Source organism: Magnolia sinica, chromosome 2 (assembly GCF_029962835.1).
Source record: "Magnolia sinica isolate HGM2019 chromosome 2, MsV1, whole genome shotgun sequence".
NCBI lineage: Eukaryota > Viridiplantae > Streptophyta > Magnoliopsida > Magnoliales > Magnoliaceae > Magnolia > Magnolia sinica.
The window spans coordinates 43,739,264-43,765,577 of record NC_080574.1 but is presented as its reverse complement, the minus strand read 5'-3'; the positions used below and the strand labels follow the sequence as shown (position 1 = coordinate 43,765,577).

Sequence of the window (26,314 nt, the reverse complement as noted above, 5' to 3'; positions counted from 1 at the left end):
TGAGCAATCAATGCCCGCAGTCGAGTAGTCCATAAAAGGGGGGAGGGTAGCTCAAAATTGGTTTCATTTACGATCTTTGCTCTTGCCACTCTTCAAGACCACCGGACCAGGCGATTGTTGGTAAGTTAGAAATCCTATCTCTGGCAAGCTCTTTTTCTTCTTCTTCGGTTCTCTACTTCCATTCCCTTCTCCTTTTTCATTCCTTTTCTTCTTGTTAGTCAGTATTCGTTTCTAGGGCATTTCAATGTGAGTCTGTACCGAAAAGTATGGACTCCTAGCTAGACACCCCTTCTAGGCCACCATCTTTGGTGTCGTTAGGTTGGGAGGATGTAGTGGAGTCTGCCCCAGTTGAAAGGGCGACAACTCAGAATGCAGCGAAGTGGCCTTTGGATGTCGGCCATTTTGGGTCATAGTTGTGGAGCACTAACTTAATTAACTTGGATCATGGTGGAGTACTAGATCCCAAAATCGGTGGTACTCCAAGCTCCTAAGCTTGGTGAAGTTCCCAGCCATCCCCAAACTAGTGAGGTAGTTATATATCTGGTCGCACTCCAGTGTAGCCTCCTACTTCCCATCCATATTGTACAAGAAGTTAGTTACTGCCCGAGGTTGGTCCCAGCCAAATCATCCCAAATACTTGGAGGGCCCTGTTCGGGGCGTATATCTTATGGCACAAGCTTGGACATACTGAGATGTCTACCAACGAATTCATATATATGTATAGAGCAAAGGCTGACCCTAGCCACTAGGTTGCTATTCTTTTGCGCATGGGCGAATAAAGGCCATATCCTCATTACTAACAACCCATCATCCAATAAGAATTGAAAGCATAAGTGGTTCTGAGTGTCTAGAGAGTGGGAAGCCCCAACAACTGAGGTGACTAGGTTGTGTACTCAAGTCCCCACTAAATTTTCCCTTCTAGATCGAGAATAGTTGAGCTGTATACTTGTTGTTTTTCCTTAGTTGTCTTGTACCTTTGTTTACTGACTAGTCGTTTTCTTTGTAGCTCTTCCTCGAATGTAGCCCCTACTCGATCTCCAATCTATAGCTTCGCCAGGTTAACCACGCAAAGTTGCGAGATGCCGCCAAAAGGAATTAAAAGAGGTTAATCACTCCCCAATCCTATACTAGTCTGACCTATCCCTGGTCGAGCCAAAAGGCAAGTAGTAGGTAGTAGAATTTCTTTTTTCTCATTATTATGCTCAGATTCCATTCTTTTACGTCTAACCAGAGTACTTCGTTGCATAGGAATGACTGATCTTCCTCACCCTACTAAGAGGATCAGACTTCCTTCTGAGGCTAAGATAGCCAACTGGAAGAAGATAGTTAAGAAGACAGTCATTATTCCTCCTTCGGTGCAACAAGCAAAGTCCTCCACTGTCGTGGAGGATAGGCCAGAGCCTCCGTTGAAGGGCTTATAGTTGAGCAGTTGGCTTTGATTGCTGCAAGTGAGGGGGCTCAGGAAGTCCCTTTTTCTGAGATCCCTCCTCAGCCAACAGCTTTGGAGGTCGTCGATTTGAAGCCTTCCCCAGCTCGAGGGGAGGCTGAACCTGTCAAAGGGCCCTCAATTGGCCAAGCTTAGCAGGTCGAGGAGGGTGGTGCTTCGAGGCGCCCTGCTTCCCAGGCTAGTGGGTCGGCCCCACTACCCCTGGGCTACCACATGGGTCTTCTTCCTCAGTGGACGGCCCAATATCTTCCCGAGGAGGACATTTTTGCCCTGTTAGATGTCCATCAGATGGGATTCCTGGGTGACCTAGTGGCCACCTTCTACAAGGTAGACCTCCTCATTTTTTCAGGTTTCATTATCTTTTTCTAGTTCTCTGACCCTTTGTTCTTGGTTTCTTTCATGCTATCCTTACCCTTCTGCCCACCTGCCAATCGTTCCGGTGAGTGGGAGAGGAGTGCGAGAAGGCAGAGAGAGCGCTCTAGGCCAAGGTCTCTGAGGGCGAGACCCTCCAATGGGCATTGCAGGGATCTAAGGAGTAGTAGACTGCTCTAAAGATCCAATTAGATGAAGCCCAGCGGAAGGAGGCCAATTCATGGGCTGAGTTGGAGGGAGTCAGGTTGCGCCTCTCCTGGTTTGAAGCAGAGTGGGCTTAGGCAGAAGCCAAGGCAGCAAGGTTGAAGGCCGAGCTAGCAGAGTTGTCGACCAGGTCAGCAGAGGTTGTAACCAAGATAGCCGAAGTTGATGCCTCCATCCCGTCAGTTCAGGCGACTGCGATGGAGGAATATAAGGCTTCGAAGGAATCAGCTGAGGAGGAGGTCTATTATAGCCTTGCCTATGAACTGTGACTCGAGGATGTCATGTAGAGATATCCAGAACTCAATCTGGATGGCTTGGGTGAAGAGCCCTTCGGAGACCCAGCTTGTAACACCTCGTACTTTTTAGTATTCGAGTGTTGCTGTGTGACCTAACTTACTCGCACATTCACATTCATCCTAAGTATAAATCCGACTGTTGAAAGAAATCCCCACCCATGGATCAAGCCATCCATCTGATAGTATTCAAGACAGACCACCACATCATTAGGCCCACCATGCATTGGGCCGCAATACTTAACTTAATTGACGATAATCAAGCCACCAGAGTTTGAAAAATAATTATTGAAATTCATCTAGATTGAATCGAGAACCCTTAGAGACCCTGATGTTTGGGTATGGCACCAATCAGACCGTTAAGTAAAAGTCAGTTATTGAATTCGAAATTAGTCAGTAGATGAGACCCTTATATCATCTAAACAGGCATCCAACCAACAAAATTAGCCATTGGATTCAATTAGATATGCTAGAGGACGTTGCACTCTTAGTGATCTACTCTAAAACAATTCAACCATTCAAATTCACGGTCGTCCAATTACTTGAGATGTAGGGTCGTCTAAGTTTTAGAAATAGTGGTTAATTTTCCCCTAAATTGGATTGAAAATCTTATTACTATTGGTGATCAATACAATTAGGAATATCAGCCAAAAATTCAAAATAATTCAGCCATTAGACCTTAAAATCATCCATTAATCAGCTATTAGGTCAAATTATGAACCTGTTTAGCTATGAAAATTGGCCATCTAACCGTTCATTATGAGCCATGAGGTGTCTTGACCATATGAGCAACTTCTAGAGACTTTTGACCATTTAAGTTTAGATCGAAACCAATTCGACCATTTGATCAATATGACTAAATGCAATAAGATAAGGAAATAATGGGTATGGCCCACATATCTACGTAATCCACCTTAAACTAGGGCCTTAAGCTCAATAATTTTAATCATTAAACTACCAAAATCTTCACACATTAGAATTCCATCCCAATGAAGGAATTTGACCACTAAGTTACCAATGATTCTCATTTAAACTCAACCAAGGACCCTTAGGAAACTCGTAGGACAAGTATGATGGCGATCCGACTGTCAGATTGATGGGAATTAGCAAACAGAACCCAAATCCATCTGTGGGGCCCACCTGAATCTTAGATTACCCTGATTATTGTCCGAGACCCTAAGTTGGGACTCTAGAGAGAATGAACGGAGTGGATTCATCACAAGCATGAAGGTGGACCCCGCAAGGGAGTGCGAGTGCACCACAGGCAGCGTACGCAATGTGCACCGGACCACCCAAGCGGTCAAATGGGCCCTGACCTGTGAAAATCTGAAAAAGAGAGGATTTCTCTCTTTTGCTCGCGTAGAATGGACAACGTCCATTTGGGTGAGTCGTGGCCAACTTCGGACCACCGTCCGAAAAATCTGAACCGTCCACAGGATGAGGAGGCTCTGGACAACTAGGTCCACGTCGACTGGACCACCCCATGCAAATGTGCATGTGCACAAGCTAGGGTCAATCAGGAACATGCGACAACACTCCCTGAAAAGCATTCGATTGCAGGAGCTACCACAAGAGCGATCCGCGTCGGCACCTCTCCTTCTATCCCAACCGTCCTTCGTAGCCTTGATTCGCGCTTTCCTTTCATTGTCAAAAACGGGCGGACAACCAGCTGAGATATGAAAAGTTGTGGGGTGTTGAGGGTCAAATATTGCATATTAGACCCTAGTTATTACTTGATTTTACAAACATGATAATATTTAATGTCCTATTTTAATCATGTTTTTTTTTGCAAGGTGAATTCAGGAGCTTGAACTGAAAAAGGGTACTAAAGGCATGGATTTGATGCTCACAATTCACCAAGGCAAGGGACGGATCTTAGAAGACTGAGATCAAAGAATTTACAAGTCAAAGATCCAAGAAAATCAAGTGATTGAAGTTAAAGGGGCCTGAAAGTTGTCCTAAATGCAAGATCACAGCGCTCCCACCATCCGTTTGGCTCGAAACTTTATATCTAGCTTGAGGACCCTAAATTAACCGTACACATCGAAAATTATCCTTGGATCCCTGTGGAAGTGTCCCAACAGACAGACCAGCCCATAAATCATCGATTTGGGGCCCACTTGATCTATGGATATGCCTCAATTTTAGTCTCAACCCCTTAAATTAAATGAGAAGGAGGATGGGCGAAGCAGATTTCTCATAAACATCACAGTGGACCCCACATACAGCATTGCATGTGCACAGGCGGTGCACTCCCGCATTGCACCGGACTAAGAGTCCGGTCAACATAAGGTTGACCCAACTCATCTCTTTCACCCGGCTAGCGAGTGGACGTGCGCATCTGCTGTGACATGTTGTGGCCCACCATCGGGGCCCATATGGCTGGTTCAAACCATCCAACATGTTCAGGGGGTGGGGCCGACCGTACTCATGGTGTCCTCTTAGTCCCATGCACATGTACAAACGTAGATCACCGTCAAACACAAGATGAATGGCAGGGTGATTTGATACAGTGGGCCGCACCAAAACTCAACCAAAACCACCCATTTCCGATCGAAATCTCGCCAAGAATCCAATGAACGGGGTGAATTTCTCTGAAAACATCACTGTGGGGCCCACTAAGCATCTCAACATAATAAAATTCGCATGTAACGCACGTCTAGAAAAATCAGATGTTGCGGGGCATTGTACGTGCACGATCACGGTCGGATGCGAGATCCAGATCGTCCAAAATCTTCAAAAGGGGGTCCTGACTCCAACCATGAAGCCAAATCAGTTCATTGGATGATCAGCCGTCCAAAACATTCATCCGAACGCGGATGTTTTCGCTTATCACTGTGCACCCGGCTGCACAAGGATTTTTTTGCATTTCTGCTACATAAGCTATGTACACACTGACCTTCTACCGACTCCACTGACGTCCTATGCATATAAGACAGAGAGAGAGAGAGAGGATGTGAAAGCCATCTTTGGGATGTGGGAAGCCAGAGAGAGAGAGAGAGAGAGAGAGAGAGAGAGAGAGAGAGACGTGGAGACAACCGACGACACTCTTCTTCTTCAGTTTTTCTTTCACTTTGATGTTATTTTTCTAAGTTTTAGCATCATCATGTCGATGATCGGCTAAACCTCTTAGCTAGGGCTAAGAGGTGAAGCTTGTAGCATGATGGGGTGTTTTCTACGACTTTGATTCATGTTTATTGAACTCTCTTTTATTATAGTTTGATTTTAAGGAATATTTATAGTTTTTAATGGTTGTTATGACTAAAATTACAATAAATCTGTGATAGCTTTGAGTATATTCCGTTCATTATAGGGATTGTGAATTTGGGAACCCTATTGTTCACCATCGTCTCATGGACATGATTGGATGATGGAATCCTTCCTAACATTCATGACTTCCCTAAATTGGATGTGGATTGGTTAAATTCTGTTGTTTGTTTTGTCTTATGGGCATAGTTTTGTGATGGAATAATTCTAATTCTTATACCTCTCATCTTTTGAAAACTAGATCAAAGGAAGTTCAGATTTAATTTTGATTAAATATCTTCCAACTAGATGAAGATGGGACTCTGAATCTAGTTGTGTTTGTGAATCAAGCATAGATCCCCCTAATCTCTACAAGTGGATCCTTAGAAACCCTAGTTTCCCACCTTTGAATTTACAAGCTTTTAGTTTAATCATTCACAATTATTCCCTTAATTTTTCTGATTTAGAATACATCTTCTTCTAGTTCTAGTTCTAGTTACTTGCAGAATACGTACAAGGTTCAGTCCCTGTGGATTTGACCTCAGTCTTACCGAGATTATTACTACATCGCAACCCTATACTTGGGGTGGTGAACATGGGGAACATTTCCACTTCAAGAGAGTTCGTTGGCACAATCTAGGCCTTTCACCAGGCCATGCAGGGGAATCTCTGTCGTTTGTTGTAGGGCTGCAACGGCTCTCTCAGAGGAGCCTCCCATCTCATAAGAAAACCTTGGAGTAAAGGCAAATCTCATGAGATGCACAAAACGCCGATGAATGGCTAGATTAGTGGCCCCTGCAATAATCAGAGGTCCCATCCAAGCCATTCAAATGAACCAGATCATCTTAAAACTTTGAAGATAAAAATCTACCATGATCGGCCCGTCATCTTCCCCGTTAAGTCAAAAGACCCACTGTGATAGGGTGGGCCCCATAATAGATAAAAATTTACTTTTCTGGTAGGTCATGGCAGTAGAAGCACATCCCTGATGATGGATGGGTCCCATGCGTGTGAAAACCAGAGATCAGCACATGAGTTCGGCCACCCATTCACAACCGTTGGATGATCCATTTAGGCACGTTTCACGCCTATAAAAATAGCTTCATTTCCTCGGGATTCACACCAAGAGCTAATAGAGAGAGAGAGAGAGAAAAAAAAAAGAGAGGAAGATATAGAGAGTTGTTGTTAAAATCAGGTTTTGGACCGAGAGCGATTGAGTTGTGTGTGGTCACTGAGTCAAGCACGACTCAGGCTCAGGTTGGGTATAGGAGCTGCTAGTTGTTACAGTAGAGAGAGAGAGAGAGAGAGAGAGAGAGAGAGAGAGAGAACCGAGCTCCATGCTGCTCGGTGTCGCACCACACTGACTCGCCCGAGTCACAGACCTGGGTCGGGTCGAGTTCGGGTGCTGTGGAGTGACTGATAGTGAGAAAGAGAAGGAGAAAAGAGAAATAGGAAGAGAAAGGGCGAGAGAACTCGAAGTGCAGCAGGGCGCTGTTGTGTTCGGGTACGAGTCTAACTTCTAAACTCGCCTAATGAAGCTGATGAAACTGCTGTGAGGTTATTGAACTGCCAAACCAACTTGGCCAGCCCTGCATTCAATATGGACATTGGGAGTGCACTGCTGAGTTCAAGCAACTCCTCTCCGATCATCCCAAAAGGGCCTTTAAAATCAGACTGGCTTCATTCACGATCAAGCTTCCGACAACAAGGTGAGCAGACTGATGTAGTAACAGCAGCTGCACATAGGGCCTAGGTCACAACACTAGTCCAGTAATGATGGGTTGAATTGAGTCATTGGGTTAGGCTACTGAGGCTAACAGAGTTGACTCACCTTGAGTCACATAAGCTAACTCGAATACACGTTGTTTCAAGGTCTCGCTCAGCTGGTAGGCCACTCACAACCATAAACTTCACAGCCTTGAGGGGGCTCTTGCGACCAGATCCAAATCGAATGAGTCGACTCAGTGAATCAATTCGCTCCTTACCTAGTCATTTCCAGATATGAGGAGACCTTGATGTTGCCTATAGATAACACGTGTGATCATTCTCTAAACTTCAACTCCATGTTTGGATTCCCTTGTTGCACTCCCAATCCAGTAACCTAGTTCCTAATTAGGTTTGGTCTAGTTATTAGTTGCAACACCGCGGGTTTAGGTGTACATGGGTGAACTCGAGTTCATCAAGTTAATCGGGCTTAAAACTAAGAAAACTGGTCTGCTCCATTGAGTCTGTGCAAGCCCATCTGAGTTCAGTTGAGCCAGTCATGTAATATTAGTGTATATAGCTTAAGTCTCATCACCAAGTGACTCAGTGAGTTTCATTGAGTTTGTTGAATTTTTAGAGAGTAGGTCATTGGCATTGGGTGTCTTTTGATTCCCCTTTGAGTTGGGGTCTCGATTACTATTTTTAAAGTTAACTCAGAGTTGGTCCTTGGCAGCTCTTACCGGATTACAATCACAAGTGGACCGAGCCAATTGAGTATATCAAGGCAGGATGATGTCGACATTAAGTTCCACCTAACCTACCAGTCGCGTAAGCTTGAAGATTCAACTCTAAAAGTGCACCCATTTCCTAGCAACACCAGTAGATGATTCAACTCATGAGATGATGACTTTTCCCCTTAAGCTTTCGATTTCCTAATTAGTTTAAGTAATAGTCTTTAATTGAATCATAGATGCTATCTTATAGCATGCGAACTTTTATCAATTCTTAATGCATGGCTTAAACTTGAATTATATTGACTATTGTGAACCATGATTTCATACAATAACTACTGACATGATTGTTTTCATTTGAACTTCAATTGATAGTTCTTATCATGAGTTATTGTGATTAATATGAATCAACTTATGACTCGCATGCCATAACTATATGCTTTCTCCTGGATTGTTGTGAGTCGCTTATGGTTCTCTATTCACTGCACTTATTAGTAGGTAATTCCTCTTGTGTATGTGAACTCGTACTTAGGATGTAACAAGATAAAGTGTAATAAGAAATGGACCCTCGATTTGGAGGTTATACAGGACATGGAACATTGATGTGGGATTTACCATCTATAAGTCATACGGCTTGAGTGGCTTAAAAATGACCTCTTTAACTGCTCTGATTTAATATTGCGTGACCCCTTTGTCATTTCATTTAATGTTCCGAGTATCCTTTTACCGCTACGATTTAACATCTGTCTCATGTGTTGATGATTGTCTTGCGTACATTCGATGGCCTATAACCATACAATGGTAATCCCTACTTATGAAATTTGATTGGCCACTGGTTGACGGGCATCCATTAAACATCCTAAGATGGAAAAACCTAATGAGATAGGGATGGTGGTCATGGGACACTATGCCCGAGCTATCAGCCTAAGCTGGGCAACGAGCCCCCCGTAATGACCTTTGAGTTTACTTAAATTGGCTAGTTGTAATTAGAATAATAATGGTTTGAGTAATCATGCATTCATAGCATATTGGCGATGGCAGGTGGCTAATTCTAGATACTGTAAAACATGCCCTTAGGCTTAGTGGGGTATCGTTTCGCTAGCTCTCAGACCATCGACTATCGACTATCGACCCACATATGTGATATGTACGATGACTTGGTCACAATGTTGTACAAGATATGTTACGCTAGTGACCAGTCTTATGCATGAGTGACGAGCCTAAGTCTGACTGGATGAACATCCCCAGGTCGATGTGCATTCACGCATCCATGCATTTAAAAAGACTACACCATGTATTATTTTGATTGCTTGTTGTTTTAAATTATGCTTAGCTAAGGCGATAGTATGTAATCTTGTGGGAAATTCACACTGAGTTAGCCACTCATCCATCAAATATATAACCATACTAGTAGTACATGTGGCTTAAAAGACACACATGTCTAGAGTGATAAAGAGCAGGGTACAATTATTAGGGATGTATGATTGTATCTGTCAGGAGAAGCTGCGCGATCTTGTGACTCAAGTTTAATGCAATTTATCATTTCGCTTGTGTGAATTATGTAATTTTTTGTAAAAGACATTGGTTTGTATAAGTCATTATGGGCAGCCGCTCGTATATTCTAAATGTAGTGCAAATTTTTCATTATATTTGATTTGTCCATTTGTCGCTAAATTGCTAACTCTGATAAAAGACAAGAAAAAAATTATACCTGAAATTGACTCTCTATAAAGGTTAACAATCGAGTTTTTAGAGAACGAGTTATATAATCAGGTTCTTAAAACTCATGGCGTCACAGTTTATATCAAAGCATAGTTTGGACAAACTAGGCCTTGGGAAAATGATCTTATACAAACCTTAAATGTTTCAAGTTAGGATGTTTGAAATTAGAAATTTGAACTTAGGTGAATTTCCCCTAAACTTAGGAAAATTTTGGAGAATGTAGAAACCCAAACTTAGGTTCCCTTAGAGATCATTAGAATAGTCATTTGAACTTATGAAAAGTTCCCTTCAAAAAAAAAAAAATTTTGAGAACATAGATATTTCAAACTTTAGACCCCTTGAAGTTTTTAGGTTAGACCTTTGGATGTTAACTTATGTAGAAATCCCTTAGAATTAGGAGGGAATGAGAATATAGAAACTCAAGTGTTAGGCTCCTTGAAAAAGTATTTGAATAACTATAAAGCTTAGAAATGATCTTAGGTTCCTTTGGAAATATAGGTACTCAATATTTTATGTCCCTTTGAGAGTTGTTTGGATAATCTTGGCAATTACAAATTGAACTTAAGTCCCTTGAAAATTTTAGGTTCGGTCATTTGAAATTAGGACAAAACTTTGGTTCCCATGTAAACTACCAAAACTACTGTCGAACTTAGAAATTAAACTTGGGTACCTATGATGACAAATTCTCACTATGATGTACGTAAGAACAAACAAGAACGTTCCCTAGACTTGACTCCCAAGAAACGATTCTTAAAGACTTGGAGCTTGAACTCTTCTGGAAATTTCATTAGCTAGAAATAACATTGTCATAATAACCAACTATTGTAATGGAATTAAACTTTGTAGGAAAATTCTTACTCACCACTTTACACATCATGTCAAACATGAGCACTTCCTGAACTTGAGAAATTGTAATAGGAATTGTAACTTGAATTTTCTAATATGTCTCCTTAATTGAAAATAATATTTCCCACAAGTCCCAACACGTAAAATCGAATAAAAATGAAGTTATAGGATTTTAGGTCAATTTTCGACCATAGACCGAGAATGTCAAGGCCATATTTGAGTGTGTAGATATGTTTAGCAATTTCAAACCTCAAGTCTCTACGTAGGGATTTTGGTCCAAGAAATTTTAAATAGTGCATTAGGTGACTAGAGTGCGCACTGGAAGCATGATGGTCGTTCACATCTATACACGTAAATTTCAAGTGCTTTCATTGAAAAATTAGAATGATTACAAGATGTTCCCCGTAAGTCTAGAATAATCAGGATCACGGATTGATAAAATCATGTTTACGCGATATGCACGTGGTTTGACTTAAATTCTAAGTCCTAGCAAATTTCAATGATCTCAATGCCCTAATCAAGCAAAGGATCGAGACTTAGTAGGATTTCGAATTGATACAGTGGATCCTCTGTTCTATGCAGGCAGATGATCGATGTATCGGGCTCAAACACACTATGACCATCTATTCGTGTTACCTGAAACTCAGAAAGTGGAAAATTGTATTGTACTATTGGAAACTATCATTAGAAGTAAAGGGAAGTAAAGAGGAAGATATAAAATTCTTAGTTGTCACCTAAAGGAAGTTGTAATCCTAGTAAATACCATATGATGTCACGATGTTGTTAGACATCAAACCAAACCCCTAGTTTTTGTAGCTCTTCAAAGGGCTTCTAACAATCTGTAGAACCTAGAAATTGTATTCGATCCACTAGGTATAAGATACAATGGTTGTGCGAGATCTAGATATAATCTATCAAAGACCAGGTGGTGCCAAACACTTGGACATATCGAGAATACGACACGCCACTAGGATGATTCTCCTACATTAATAACCAGGATGAGCATTATCAAATCCCAATGGTAAAACCTTCTTTAAGGGGGGTAGGTTGTAATGACCCTTGTTCTAGTAGTAAGTCATGAGTGCTTGCATATATAAATAAACTTGGTGTGGAGAGCTAGTGGATGTATATGGACACCATAAGATAGATTGTTGTCCACATTCATAGGGGAAGTGCTGAATTTTTGGGGCGAAATTCTCTTTAAGGGGGATAGTTTGTAACACCCTGTACTTTTTAGTACTCGAGTGTTACCGTGCGACCTAACTTACTCACACATTCACATTCATCCTAAGTATAAATCCGACTGTTGAAAGAAATCCCCACCCACAGATCAAGCCATCCATCTAATAGAATTCAAGATGGACCACCATATCATCAGGCCTACCATGCATTGGGCCGTAATACTTAACTTAGTTGACGATAATCAAGCCATCAGAGTTTGAAAATTATTATTGAAATTCATCTAGATTGAATCAAGAACCCTTGGAGACCCTGATGTTTGGGTATGGCACCGATCAGACCATTAAAGTAAAAGTCAGTTATTGAATTCGAAATTAGTCAGTAAATGAGACCCTTATATTATCTAAACAGGCATCCAACCAACAAAATTAGCCATTAGATTCAATTAGATATGCTAGAGGATGTTGCACTCTTAGTGATCTACTCTAAAATAATTCAACCATTCAAATTCACGGTCGTCCAATTACTTGAGATGTAGGGTCGTCTAAGTTTTAAAAATAGCGGTTAATTTTCTCCTAAATTGGATTTAAAATCTTATTACTGTTGATGATCAATACAATTAGGAACATCAGCCAACAATTCAAAATAATTCAGCCATTAGACCTTAAAATCATCCATTAATCAACTATTAGGTCAAAGTACAAACCTGTTTAGCCATGAAAATTGGCCAACCGTCCATTATGAGCCATGAGGTGTCTTGACCATATGAGCAACTTCTAAAGACTTTTGACCATTAAAGTTTGGATCAAAACTAATTCGACCATTTGATCGATATGACTAAATGAAAAAAGTTAAGGAAATAATGGGTATGGCCCACGTATTTACGTAATCCACCTTAAACTAGGTCCTTAAGCTCAAGAATTTTAATCATTAAACTAACAAAATCTTCACACATTAGAATTTCATCCGAATTGAGGCATTTGACCACTAAGTTACCAATATTCTCATTTGAACTCGACCAAGGACCCTTAAGCAACTCATAGGACAAGTATGATGGCGATCTGACCGTCAGGTTGACGGGAATCAGCAAACAGAACCCAAATCCATTTGTGGGACCCTGAGTTGGGACTCTAGAGAATAAACAGAGTGGATTCATCATAAGCATCATGGTGGACCCCACACAGGAGTGCGCGTGCACCACAGGCAGTGTACGCAATGTGCACCGAACCATCCAAGCGATTAAATGGGCGTTGACCTGCGAAAATTCAAAAAAGAGAGGATTTCTCTCTGTTTGCTCACGTAAAACTGACAATGTCTATTTGGGTGAGTGATGACCCACTTCGAACCACCGTCTGGAAAATCTATTTGGGTGGATGACCAGGTCCACGTCGACTGGACCACCCCATGCAAACGTGCATGTGCACGAGCTGGGTTTAATCAGGGATGTGCAGTAACACTCCCTGAAAAGAAATCGATTGCAGGAGCTACCACGAGAGTGATCCGCGTGGACACCTCTACCTCCATCCCATCTGTCCTTCCGAGTCTTGATTCGCGCTCTCCTTTCATTACCAAAAATGGGTGGACATTTGGTTAAGAAGCGGAAAGTTGTGGGGAACATTTCCACTTCAAGAGAGTTCGTTGGCACGATCCAGGCCTTTCACCAGGCCACACGGGGGAATCTCTATCGTTCGTTGTGGGGCTGTAACTGCTCTCTTAGAGGAGCCTCCCATCTCGCGAGAAAACCTTGGAGGCATGGGGAATCTCGCGAGATGCATGAAATGCCGATGAATGGCCAGATTAGTGGCCCCTGCAATGATCAGAGGTCTCATCCAAGCCCTTCAAACAGACCAGATCATCTTAAAACTTTGCAAATAAAAATCTGCCATGATCAGCCCGTCATCTTCCCCGTTAGGTTAAAAGACCCATCGTGATGGGGTGACCCCATAACAGATAAAAACTTACTTTTCTGGTAGGCCATGGTAGCAGGAGCACATCCCTGATGATGGATGGGTCCCATACGTGCGAAAACCAAAGATCAGTGTGTGAGTTCAGCCACCCATTCACAATCGTTGGATGATCCGTTTAGGCTCGTTTCACACTTATAAAAATGACTTCATTTCCTCGGGATTCGCACCAAGAGCTGAGAGAGAGATAGAGAGAAAAAAATGAGGAAGATATATGAAGTTGTTGTTAGAGTCGGGTTTTGGACCGAGCGTGACTGAGTTGTGTGGGGTCACTGAGTCAAGCACGACTCAGGCTCAGGTCAGGTCCAGAAGCTGCTGGATGTGATAATAGAAAGTGAGAGAGAGAGAGAGAGAGTCGAGCTCCATGTTGCTCGGTGTCGCACCACAATAACTTGCCCGAGTCACAGACCTGGGCCGGGTCGAGTTTGGGCACTGTTGAGTGCTGACAGTGAGAAAGAGAAGGAGAAAAGAGAAAAGGGAAGAGAAAGGGCGAGAGAACTTGGAGTGCAACAGGGCGCTGCTATGTTCAGGTTCGAGTCTAACTTCTAAACTCGCCTGATGCAGCTACTGGAACCACTGTGAGGTCGTTGAACTGCCAAACCAACTTGGCCAGCCCTGCATTCAATATGGATGTTGGGAGTGCGTTGCTGAGTTCTAGTAACTCCTCTCCGCTCACCCCGGAAGGGCCTTCAAAATCAGACTGGCTTCATTCACGATCAAGCTTCCGATAGCAAGGTGAGCAGACTAATGTAGTAACAGTAGTTTCACGTAAGGCCTGGGTCACAACATTAGTCCAGTGATGATGGGTTGAATCCCGAGTCATTGATTCAGGCTGTCAAGGCTGACTGAGTTGACGCACCTTAAGTCACATAAGCTAACTCGAATACATGTTGTTTCAAGGTCTCACTCAGGTGGTAGGCCACTCACAACCATAAACTTCACAACCTTGAGGGGGCTCTTGCGACCAGGTCCAAATCGAATGAGTCGACTCAATGAATCAATTCACTCCTTACCTAGTCATTTCCAGATATGAGGAGACCTTGATGTTGCCTATAGATATCATGTGTGATCATTCTTTACGGAAATTAGCTTGCTCTTATCAGGCTTGAACCATCGCATCTAGTTGCACTATGTTAACTTAGTTTTATAGAGTTGAACTCCATGTTTGAATTCCCTTGGCGCACTCCCAATCCAGTAACCTAGTTCCTAATTAGGTTTGGTTCAGTTATTAGTTGCAACACTGTGGGTTTGGGTGCACACGGGTGAACTCAGGTTCATCAAGTTAATCAGGCTTAAAACTGAGAAAATTAGTCTGCTCCATTGAGTCGGTGCAAGCCCATCCGAGTTTAGTTGAGTCAGTCAAGTAATATTAGTGTATGTAGCTCGAGTCTCTTCACCTAGTAACTTAGTGAGTTTCACTGAGTTTGTTGAATTTTTAGAGAGTAGATCATTGGCATTGGGTGTGTTTTGATTCCCCTTTGAGTTGGGGTCTCAATTACTGTTTTTGAAGTTAACTCAGAGTTGGTCCTTGGTAGCTCTTACCAGATTACAATCACAAGTGGACCGAGCCAATTGAGTATATCAGGGCAGGATGACATCAACATTAAGTTCCACCTAACCTACCAGTCGCGTAAGCTTGAAGATTCAACTCTAAAAGTGCATGCACTTCCTAGCAACACCAGTAGATGATTCAACTCGTGAGGCGATGACTTTCCCCCTTAAGCTTTTCATTTCCTAATTAGTTTAAGTAATAGTCTTTAATTGAATCATAGATGTTACCTCATAGCATGCGAACTTTTATCAATTCTTAATGCATGGCTTATACTTGAATTACGTTGACATTTGTGAACCATGATTTCATATAATAACTACTAACATGATGGTTTTCATTTGAACTTCAATTGATAGTTCTTATCATGAGTTATTGTGATTATTATGAATCAACTTATGACTGGTATGCCATAACTATATGCTTTCTCCTGGATTGTTGTGAGTCGCTTATGGATCTCTATTCACTACACTTATTAGTGGGTAATTCCTCTTGTGTATGTGAACCCATACTTAGGATGTAATAAGATAGAGTCTAGTAAGAAATGGACCCTCAATCTGGAGGTTATACGGGACATGGGACATTAATGTGGAATTTACCATGCATCGGTCATACGGCTTAAGTAGCTTAGAAATAACCTCTTTAACTGCTCTGATTTAATCTTGACTGACCCCTTTGCCATTTTAATTTAATGTTCCAAGCATTCTTTTACCGTTGCAATTTAACATCTGTCCCATGTTTTGATGATTGCCTTGTGTGCCTTCGATGGCCTATAACCATGCAATGGTAATCTCTATTTATGAAATTTGATTGGCCACTGGTCGACGGCCATCCATTAAACATCCTAAGATGGGAAAATCTTATGAGATGGGGATGGTGGTCATGGGACACTATGCCCGAGCTGTCGGCCTACGCTGGGTAACGAGCCTCCCGTAATGACCTTTGAGTTTACTTAAATTGGCTAGTTATAATTGGAATAATAATACTTTGGCTAATCATATATTCATAGCATTTTGGCGATGACGGGTGGATAATTCTGGATGCTGTATCACATGCCCTTAGCCTTAGTGGGGTATCATTTCGCTAGCTCCCAAACCATCGACTGTCGACCTTTGTATATGATATGTACGATGACTTGGTCACTATGTTATACGAGATATGCTATGTTAGAGACCAGTCTTATGCATGGGTGATGAGCTCAAGTCCGATTGGATGAGCATCCCCAGGTCAATGTGCATTCACGCATCCATGCATTTAAAAAGGTCGCATCATGTATTGTTTTGATTTCCTTGTTGTTTTTAACTATGCATAGCTAAGGCGATGATGTGTAATCTTGAAAAAAATTCACACTGAGTTAGCCACTCATCCATTAAATATAATCATACAGGTAGTATAGGTGGCTTAAAAGACACACATGTCTAGATTGATAAAGAGCATAGTACAATTATCAGAGATGTATGGCTGTATTTGCTAGGAGAAGCTGCGCGATCTTGTGGCTCAAGTTTATATGTATTTTATTAATTTTCTTATGTAAATTATGTAATTTTTGTAAGAGACATTGTCCTGTATAAGTCATTTTAGGCAGCCACTCATATATTCTAAATGTAGTGCAAAATTTTCCTTATATTTGATTTGTCCATCTTTCGCTAAATTGCTAACTCTGATAAAAGATAAGAAAAAAATACCTGAATTTGACTATCCATAAAGGTTAACACTCGTGTTTGTGGAGAATGAGTCATGCACTCAGGTTCCGAAAACTCGGGGCGTTACACAACTCCTATTGAAATTGAAGCCGAACAACCTCCCTCTCAAGCAGACTAGGCCTCGCCACCCCCTCTCACACTTGTTAGAATTTTTTTTTTTTTTTTTGCTCTTATAATGATATCTGTTATCAACGAGAAAACTTCTTGGCCTCGATTGTTGTGTTGATATCCCCAAGTAGTTTTAGTAAATCAATCGAAGTAGAATAAGCAAGCCGAGCAACATACAAAGTTTGACCATGTAGTGGTAGGCCGTGCACGACAACATCAGTTGGTTGGCCGTCAAATGGTGGATGTAGTAGTAAGCTGAGCACTAAGAAGGACTTTCTTTCCTTAGATTGAGGGAAGTCCCTGTGGTCGTTTGTATAGCTCAGATAGTTAGAATTTGAATGAGATTATCTTTCCCTAACTTGGGGAAGCTCTTTCCTTGTAGAATTCATAATAGGAAAGAATTAATATGCCCACTACTTAGAAATGGATCGAGCAGTCGATAAGAGGACTTTATTCCCTTGCATCAAGGGAAGTCCCCCTAGTCAATCACGCGATTCAATTAGTTAAAATATTTAAAAGAAAATTTCTTCCCCTGACCTAGGGAAGTTCTTTTATTATAGAATTTACAAAGTAGATAGAAAATAGTAATTTTTCAAGCGCCTTTTTCCCTGAAAAGGGAGGTCTCTCTAGTCGAGTAGGCTAGTCAGTTGATATGCTCCTGGTCAGAGGACCTCGTAAGTGGTCAAGAGTAATAGATCTTTAAATGCTCAGCGTTCCAAGGGTGAGGCAAAGGCTGTCCATCCATATCCTCAAGTCGATAAGCTCCTGACCACGTTGTGCCCTTTATCTTATAAGGTCCCTCCTAGCTCAATCCCAACATCCCCGAGTCAAGCTCTTGGGTGTTCTGAAAAGTTTCACAAAGGACCAGGTCTCCCACTTGAAATCTTCTTACTTTTACCCAGGAGTTGTAATATTGAGCAATACGTTGCTAATGGGCGACGACTTTCAACTATGATCGTCCCCTTTCTTCCTCAAGTAGATCCAGTCCTAGACACATCTGCTCGACATTTTGGTTTTCGTCAAAGTAGTTGATGTGCGCAGTTGAGAGCCCTATTTCAACTAGTACTATGACCTTTGTGCTAAAAGCCAAGGAGAATGGGGGTCTCCCCTATTGATGTCTAAGTAGTAGATCGGTAGGTCGAGAGGAAGTATGCTAGCTCCTCGACCCAGGCCCCTTTAGACTTTGCAAGCTTGGTCTTAAGGTGGTTTTTTATAATATTGTTGACTACCTTTACCTGTCCATTAGCTTGGGGGTGCTAAGGTGATGAGTAGGCGTGTGAATTCTGAGCCTTTTATACAAACCTCTGAATTGCACATTATCGAACTGCTTACCATTGTCCAAGATGATAGTGTGTAGGATCCCATACCTACAGATGATGTTCTTCCAGACGAAGTTAGTAATCTTTTACTCGGTAATTTTGGCTAACGGCTCGGCCTTGGCCCACTTGGTGAAGTAGTTGATTGCTACAACAGCGAACTTGGTCTGTCCTTTACCCATTGGCAGCGGTCCAATGGCGTCGATTCCCCATTAGGCAAATGGCAAAGGGCCGGTCATGCGGGTCAACTGCTTGGATGGTTACCGAGGTATCGTGGAGAACCGCTAGCACTTGTCACACTTCCTTACATAGTACTTAGCGTCCTCTTGGATGGTCGGCTAGAAATGCCCCCATCAAATCACTTTGTGGGTGAGTGCCCTTCCACCTAAGTAATTACCGCAAATCCCTCAGTGGATCTTTCTTAGAACATACTCGGCCTCATCAGGTCAAAGACACCTCGGGTATGGTAATGAGAATCCTCTTTTGTAAAGAATGCCCCCTACCATGGTGTACCAAGCTGATCTGCTCTGAATTCTCTGTGCCTTGAGCTTGTTGTCGAGTAACTTGTTCTCCCTAAGTTAGTTTGTCACCGAGTCCATCCACGTTGGAGTCGAGACAATGGGAATCGTTTTTTCTGGTTTAGGTCAGCCGTTGCTAGGCTCAAGCATGAACTCGATAGGAATTGATTTGGCGATGTCATCGTTGGCTACAACTGCCAGCTTTGTCAAAGCATCTACTTGGGAGTTTTTTACTTAGGGGACCAGGGTGACCGCTTATTTACTGATTTTGCTAATAAGGTCTTTCACCTCCTAGAAATAAGTAATAATCTTTTCACCCTTCGCCTAGTACTCATCAAAAAATTTATTGATGATGAGTCACGAATCACTGTGGATCTTTAAAGTTTGGGCTCCCATGGCTTTCGCCAACCTGAGCCCAGCGAGGAGTGCCTCATATTCTATGACATAGTTGGATGTCGGGAATCCAAATATTAAGGCATAATGTGTGCAGGTCTGGTCAGGTGCGACAAGGATTATCCCTACCCCATTGCCTTTAAAGTTGGAAGACCCATCGACATGAAGGGTTCATACATGGGGGTAGATTTCCTCCCTGGTCTCCTCGAACTCTCTTGGGAGATCGATGTTGGTGAACTTAGCAATGAAGTCGTCAACTATCTAGCCTTTGATAGAAGTTTAGGGTCGATACTCGATGTCAAATTCAGCAAGCTCAATCACCCACTTCATCAGTCTCCTTGGCACTTTTGGTTTTTGGAGTACTTGGTGAAGGGGTTGATTGGTTGGGATCACAATGTTGTAGGCCTGAAAGTAGGGTAGACGCAGCGCAATGACACGATCAAAGCTAGTGCGAGCTTATCAATGTCTGGATATCTAGTCTCGGCTTGGACCAGTGCCTTGCTGACGTAATAGACAGGAAGCTTCTAACCCCCACCCCCGCACCCCAGGGCCGGGCTCACTACTGGGGCAGAAATTGCCAGGTAGAGCAGCAACGACTCTCATTGCTCGAGCTTGGAAAGTAGTAGGGGCTGGTGACCCCAAGTACTGCTTGAGCTGCCAGAAAGCTTGCTCACAGTCATCAGTCTATGTCGAATTTTCTTTACTCTTTAACTGTTAAAAGAACAGGAGGTGCTTGTTGGCTGCTCTGGAGACTAGCTAACTTGTTGAAAGAATGAGCTCATGTTCAGTAATGCTTGGATCTTGTCAGGATTTGCCCCGATCACTATCTGGTTAACTAGAAAACCGAGGTACTTCCCCAAGCTCACTCCGAAGGCGCATTTGCTCGGGTTTAGCTTCACCTAATACTTCCTCAGGATGTTAAACATCTCTTCAAGGTCAGTCACATGGTCCATTATCTTGATGCTCTTGATCAGCATGTCATCAACATAGACCTCCATGAAGTATCCGATCTGCCCGGTGAACATCTTCTTGACAAGTCGTTGATATGTTGCTCCGACATTCTTCAGCTCGAAAGGTATGACTTTGTAGCAGTAGAGCCCATTATCGATGACGAAGGTCGTCTTCTGCTTGTCGTACGAGTGCATGGCGATCTGGTTGTAGTCTGAATAGGAATCCATGAAGCTGAGGAGCTCATGCTCTGTTGTACTATTGACATGTTGGTTGATCCTCGGGAGACGGAAGCTATCTTCAGGGCATGCCTTATTCAAATTTGTATAGTCGACACATACCTGTCATTTTCCATTTAACTCATTCACTAGCACGATGTTGGTGATCCAGTCAAGGTAGTAGATTTCATCCATGAACCCGGCTTCAAGGAGCTTACCGACCTCCTCTGCAATGATGTCGTATTGTTTTGGCTCAAACGCTCATCACTTCTATCTTACTAGTCGGTGATCGGGATTAACGTTTAGCCTGTGAACCATCACCTTCAATTTGATACTGGGCATATCTCAGTGGGACCATATGAAGATGTCATCGTATTGCTTCAATAAACTGACGATCTCCTCTCGTTATCTTGGGACTAGTAGCGAACTGATCTGAACTATTTGGGACGGGTCAGTCTCGTTGAGTGAGACCACCACCAGGTCTTCCACTGGAGATCCTCTCTCAACTAATTCTTCTCGGGGATCAAGGGAGGTGATAGCCATCGTGTGTTGTCGCGCTCCTGCCCTCTGGGCCGTTGAATAACACTATCAGGCCTCATGTTGATCGCCTTTAACTTGGCTGACCCCATGTTCAGTTGGGAACTTCATCGAGAAGTGATAAGTTAAAATCACTGCTTGCATGATGTTGAGGGACGATCGTCCTAAAATAACGTTGTAGATAGAGGAATAGTCGACTACAAGGAAGTTGATCATCACGGTAGTTTGGTTGACACCTTCTCCCGCAGTCACATGAAGTAGTATACTTCCTTCAAAGGTAACCCTCTCTCCTGTGAACATGAGCAAGTGAGCTCGGATGGGACGCAGTCAGGATCTCCCGATCCTCATCTTGTCGAATGCAGCGGCGAAGAGAATGTCAACTAAACTGCCCGTGTCTACCAGTATAGGGGTCACCTTACGGTTAGCCACCTTCATAGTAACTACCAAGCCTCATCATGTTGGTGGTGGATTCCTCGGGTGTCCTCCTTGGCAAAAGTCAAACTGCAGGGAACCATCCTCTATTCTTTGGTAGCCTTATATGCGAAGTTAACATGATGCTCTCAGCATGAGCCATGCAAGCTCTGTTCGAGTCCCCTCCTCCTATGGGGCCTCTAAATATTGTGCGAATTTCATACATTACTTCGTTGTTGTTCCTATTGGCTTGCGGCTCGTCCCTCTTGTCTAGTCGCTCGTTCAACTTGTAGTTGTACTCCCACAGATGTTCATTGTGAATGAGAGACTTGATCTCTTCCTTCAGATCGAAACAGTCAACAGTAGTGTGACCATGGTCACAGTGGAAGTGACAATACTTTTGTTTATCGCATTTGTCGGCGTCAACTTCCATCCTGCTTGGCCATTTTAGGATCCTCTTGTTGTGAATTTCCATGAAGACTTTCTCAGGAGCGATGTTCAAAGGGGTATAGGAATGAAATTTACTTTTCGGTCGTCGGTTCGGGTGTTGGCTTCTGCTCGGGTTGTCGTCTCTTCTCTTTTTGATGCTAATCGTGAATGGTGGCTGCTCCTCTTTATGCTTTCGGTCCTTAGCCGAGCTCCACGTATTCTGAGTAGCTTTTCGAAGCTGAAGAGCTCTTCCGCATTAGAGTATTTTTGTGCTCGGCTAAGGAGATCAGTTAATGTAGTCGGAGGCTTCTTGTCAATGGAGAAGAGAAATCTACCCTATCTGAGACCGAATATCATGGTGGCCAAAGCTATCTGCTACGAAGAGCCACCACATGTACTGCTTCCATGTTAAAGCAGATAATGTAGTCTTTTAGCAGCCTATCCTCTCTTTGGGTGATAGTGAAGAGGTGGGTCGTTAGTTTATTCTTTACTTGGTAGGTGCATATCATAAAAGGGATCTCCTTCAGGACACGTTACCCTTATCTTTCCAAAATCTTTGGTGAAGATCCTGAGAAGATCTAATCTTAACAACATCATCTTTGAATGGTCGGCCTTCGAAGGGTTCGAGGTTGATGACCGAGTCCAACCTTACAGGTGAGCTGGTCGAGGTCCATAGTTGGTCTTGGATGATTGAAGCTGACCTCAAGGTCGAGCTGGTTGTTGTCCCACGGACCGAGTAGAATTGTTGATCGTGATCTGCATCCTCTTTTGAGATCGAGTCGGTACTCAACTGTTTGTTGGTCATGATGGTGGGGTGTTAGTTGAACCCGGGGTCACACCTTGTGGTCAATCCTCAAGCTGGTCGTGGGAGTAGTCCTCAACCGGGCTCCTCTTCCATGCTTTGTGTTTTCTCATATGTTAGTTAACTTGGCCAATTCATTTTTACCCATAATATAAACTAGTCTCTTTTGTTTGCAAATCAATCTTTTACTTCTTTATACAAGCCCACGGTATAACTGTTTTATTTCTACCATTAGAAGCTCCACTTTTACCGCTGCTTTAAATGCCTGTTTGGATTGTTATAATCTGGAAAGTAAATTTGGTAAGGACAACGACACAATTGAAGTAAATCATGATGATGGAATGGATGAAATCGATTTTTTTTTTTTTCTTCTTTTTAATCTTATCTTGGTAAAGATGGGATGGTTAATGATTTAAAAAATAAAGAAGTAAAACTTGTTTCTCAAACCTGTGAAAATGGGGCCATGTTTTTTGAAATGACAACTCATCTACTTCAAGAAAAGACACTTGGAGGTACTGTATGGGATATTTCATATGCAACCCTGTCTTTCCTGTCAATTTGTTGCCCATGTAAGACGTTTGACGCGAGATAAAGTTAGGCGCCACTATGGGAGAAAATTAGTTTGGTTCACACCACTAAGTCTATAATTACCGACGCCATCAAGACATGGGAGTCAAAAAAAAAAAGAAAGGAAAAATATTAAGCTGTTCCACAAGTGAACTTTTCTGGATGATCTTGTCCATCCATGTTGATATGTCATTCACTTGACGGTTTGGATCATCTGATTAGTGTGATTTTTCAAGGTAGCCTATGAAGAGTGAATTAAATCTAATGGGCATCCAATCGTGACATAGACACAGATGAATCCAAATTCAACCATGTACATGGAAAGGTTCCTATGTAGCCAACCTTAAAGGGTCCATTGTTTTTAAATGTGGGGCCCAGCTGATGAGTTGACTGATCTGATCTTTGAGGAAGAAACGATGAGGCCCACCTGATGCATGTCTAGGATTTCTAAAGCCTCTAAACTCACCTGATGATGTGAATGCGTATTGATGAGCGTATCAGGTATTAAAATGAATAATTTTCCTTTCCTATAGTTAGAATTTTATCATAATATATACTACTAATTAGTAATTTGAATGCATTAATATCATACAATCTATTATTTGTAATTATATTTAAAATTTCAATTAAAAGTATAATAAAAATTTATCAGACTCAGTTGAGTCACTGAGTCGACTCATCCAAGTCTTGATTCATTGATTGATTGAGCTGAGTACGAGTTTGTAATTTTCTTATGAGTGTAAGCAGCTTACCGTTTGCATCAGCGCACTCTGCCGCAATATCAAGTGCTGATTTTTGAAACCCAATGACTGTAACCCGTTTTCCTTTAACCATTTCAGCCGCGCTAGCATTATCCATGGCTGAGTAGTCCATAGAGTGGATAACCTGACCTTTGAATGCGTCTGGGCCTTTTCCGGGCAGAAATTCGGGAATGTTTGGGACGTCGCTGAACCGGCCGATACATAGGATCACAAATTCCACTTGGTAAACCTGGTTGTAACAGACCAATTTCTTAAAATCCATGTGATTGAAAGAGACCCAAGAGAGAAAGTATACAATTTGATGATGACCCACTCAGATTTCTATCATACTAATAAACCATGTCTTCTCACCATTTGGTGGTAAATTACATCTATAATTAAGAAAAGAACTAAAGCATGGTCCACATCTAATGACAAACATGGCAAATATCGGATGGCTAGGATGTCTCAATTAGGGGTGCACATGGAACCGGTAGAACTGACAAACTGGATCAGAACTGACCAGACCACACTGTTTGGTCCAGTTCTGAAGTGCACTGTTTCCGAAAATAAAAAAAACCGGTTAGTTCAGTTTGGTTCTTGGTTTGGAGTTCTGTAGAGCCAAACCAGATTGTAAACCGAGCCCTCGAACCGGACCCCTTGGTCAATATATATATATATATATATAAACATAAAAAACTAGATCATGAGCAAAATCATTTTGGGAATACGAATGGGTCATAAAAACAAACCATTACAAGATTACTCTTTTTGAAAATTTTCGGTAGAAAAGCTTTGGATATATATATATATTTTTTAAATGTAATTGGGCTGAATGATAAAAAGCCCGTAACCATAAAACTGGACCAGAACCAAACCGATTTTTTACGGTCTGATTCCAATTTACTTCTAAGGTGCAAAGGGTCCGGTTCTGGTTCTAGTTTTCCTGAAACCATTGGGAGCGGTTCGGTACCGGAACCGGACGAAACCAAACCGTGTGCACCCCTAGTCCAAATTGGTGTGATCGATGTTTCGATCAAGGAACCCTGGGCCCCACTTGTACAATCTCAAAGGCCCAATGATACTGTATGTTCTTGTGCCGATGATCATACTGAGAATAGAGGGTCGACCGAGTCAAGACTGACTCATTATCTAACGACTCAGTCTGAGTCACCGAGTCAAAAAATCATTAATTAACCACCAGTATTTACCTCTATGGATTGCTGATCACCCTCTTCTACACTTATGTGCCATTTCCCGCCGGAATTGAAGGCCTCGCCGGTCCCGGCCCACTGGTCCCACGTGGCCATCTCTTCATCAGACGGTCCAACATAGTGGATCGCAACCACTCTAGAGTTGAATTTTATGTAAGGAAGGATGTGGAAGTGATCGGCGTAGGATTGGATGTACTCCATGACTTGATTACTGTTGGGGAATTCTTCTTCGACATCCGACGGCCATGGGAAGTCTGAGAACTGGTAAGCATCTCTAGGTGATTGGAGCTTGGTTGATTCAACTGTTTGGCGCCATACTCCTCCAATGCTGTTCCTAGCTTCAAAGATGATAGGATGGATGTTCTTCTCCAGCATATATCTGCAGGCCAGTAGGCCGCTGATCCCAGCCCCGATGATCCCCACCCGTCGATCCATCTGTCGATGTAAAGATCGATCAATTCGATGATTATAACTCAATTCTCTATGTATAGCTCAGGGCTTTCCTAAGCTTTTACTGGAGTGGGTTATAAGAGAATTGAGAAGTAAACTACTTAGAGGCGGATTGCGTGGTTACCCCAACACCACGAATGTCCGTGGTTATCAGACTCTATGGGGTCCACCATGATGTGTATGTTTTATCCAAACCGTCCAATCACTTTTCCAGATTATTTTAGCACCTGACCCCAAAATTGAAGGATATGCAAAGCTCAAATAGACCACACCACAAGAAATAATAGACATTGAACGCCTACCTATCAAAACTTCTTAAGAGTTACAGAAGTTTAATTACCATCCAACATTTCGAAGGTGGTAATTAAACATTAGTATGGGCTCTAGGATTCAATGGTGGAGGGTTCCCCTGTTGCCTGTGGTGTGGTCCATCTTTGGATATTCTTCAATTTTGGGCTCATGCCCTAAAATGATAACAAATGGACAGAGTGGATAAAATACATACCTCATGGTGGGCCTCACAGATTCCGTTCTCTCTGGAGATATCCGTAGTGTTGAGTTACCATACAATCCGCTTCCAGTCCGCTCTATTTGCAGGCAACGGACCTATGATGGATTGCCACATAGCAATTATGGACAGTTGAGATTGTTACATTGTATTGCATTGGGGCTTGTTTGGCGGATAACCCTCCCCCCAGACTGC

The 26,314-nt window shown here is 42.4% G+C and overlaps 1 protein-coding gene across 1 annotated transcript in view; it reads right to left on the bottom strand.

Annotated features, from left to right (window-relative positions):
• The window catches only part of LOC131237054 (probable flavin-containing monooxygenase 1), a 29,868-nt gene extending 4,230 nt beyond the window's left edge, over positions 1 to 25,638 (bottom strand). Inside the window, exons 1-2 of the mRNA XM_058234694.1 lie at positions 25,159 to 25,638; positions 23,960 to 24,197 (exon numbers count right to left, since the gene is read on the bottom strand). Coding sequence (XP_058090677.1) covers positions 23,960 to 24,197; positions 25,159 to 25,596 — 676 coding nt within the window. The 5' untranslated portion in view covers positions 25,597 to 25,638. The remainder of the gene's footprint in view (positions 1 to 23,959; positions 24,198 to 25,158) is intronic.
• Between the last annotated feature and the right edge of the window lie 676 nt (positions 25,639 to 26,314).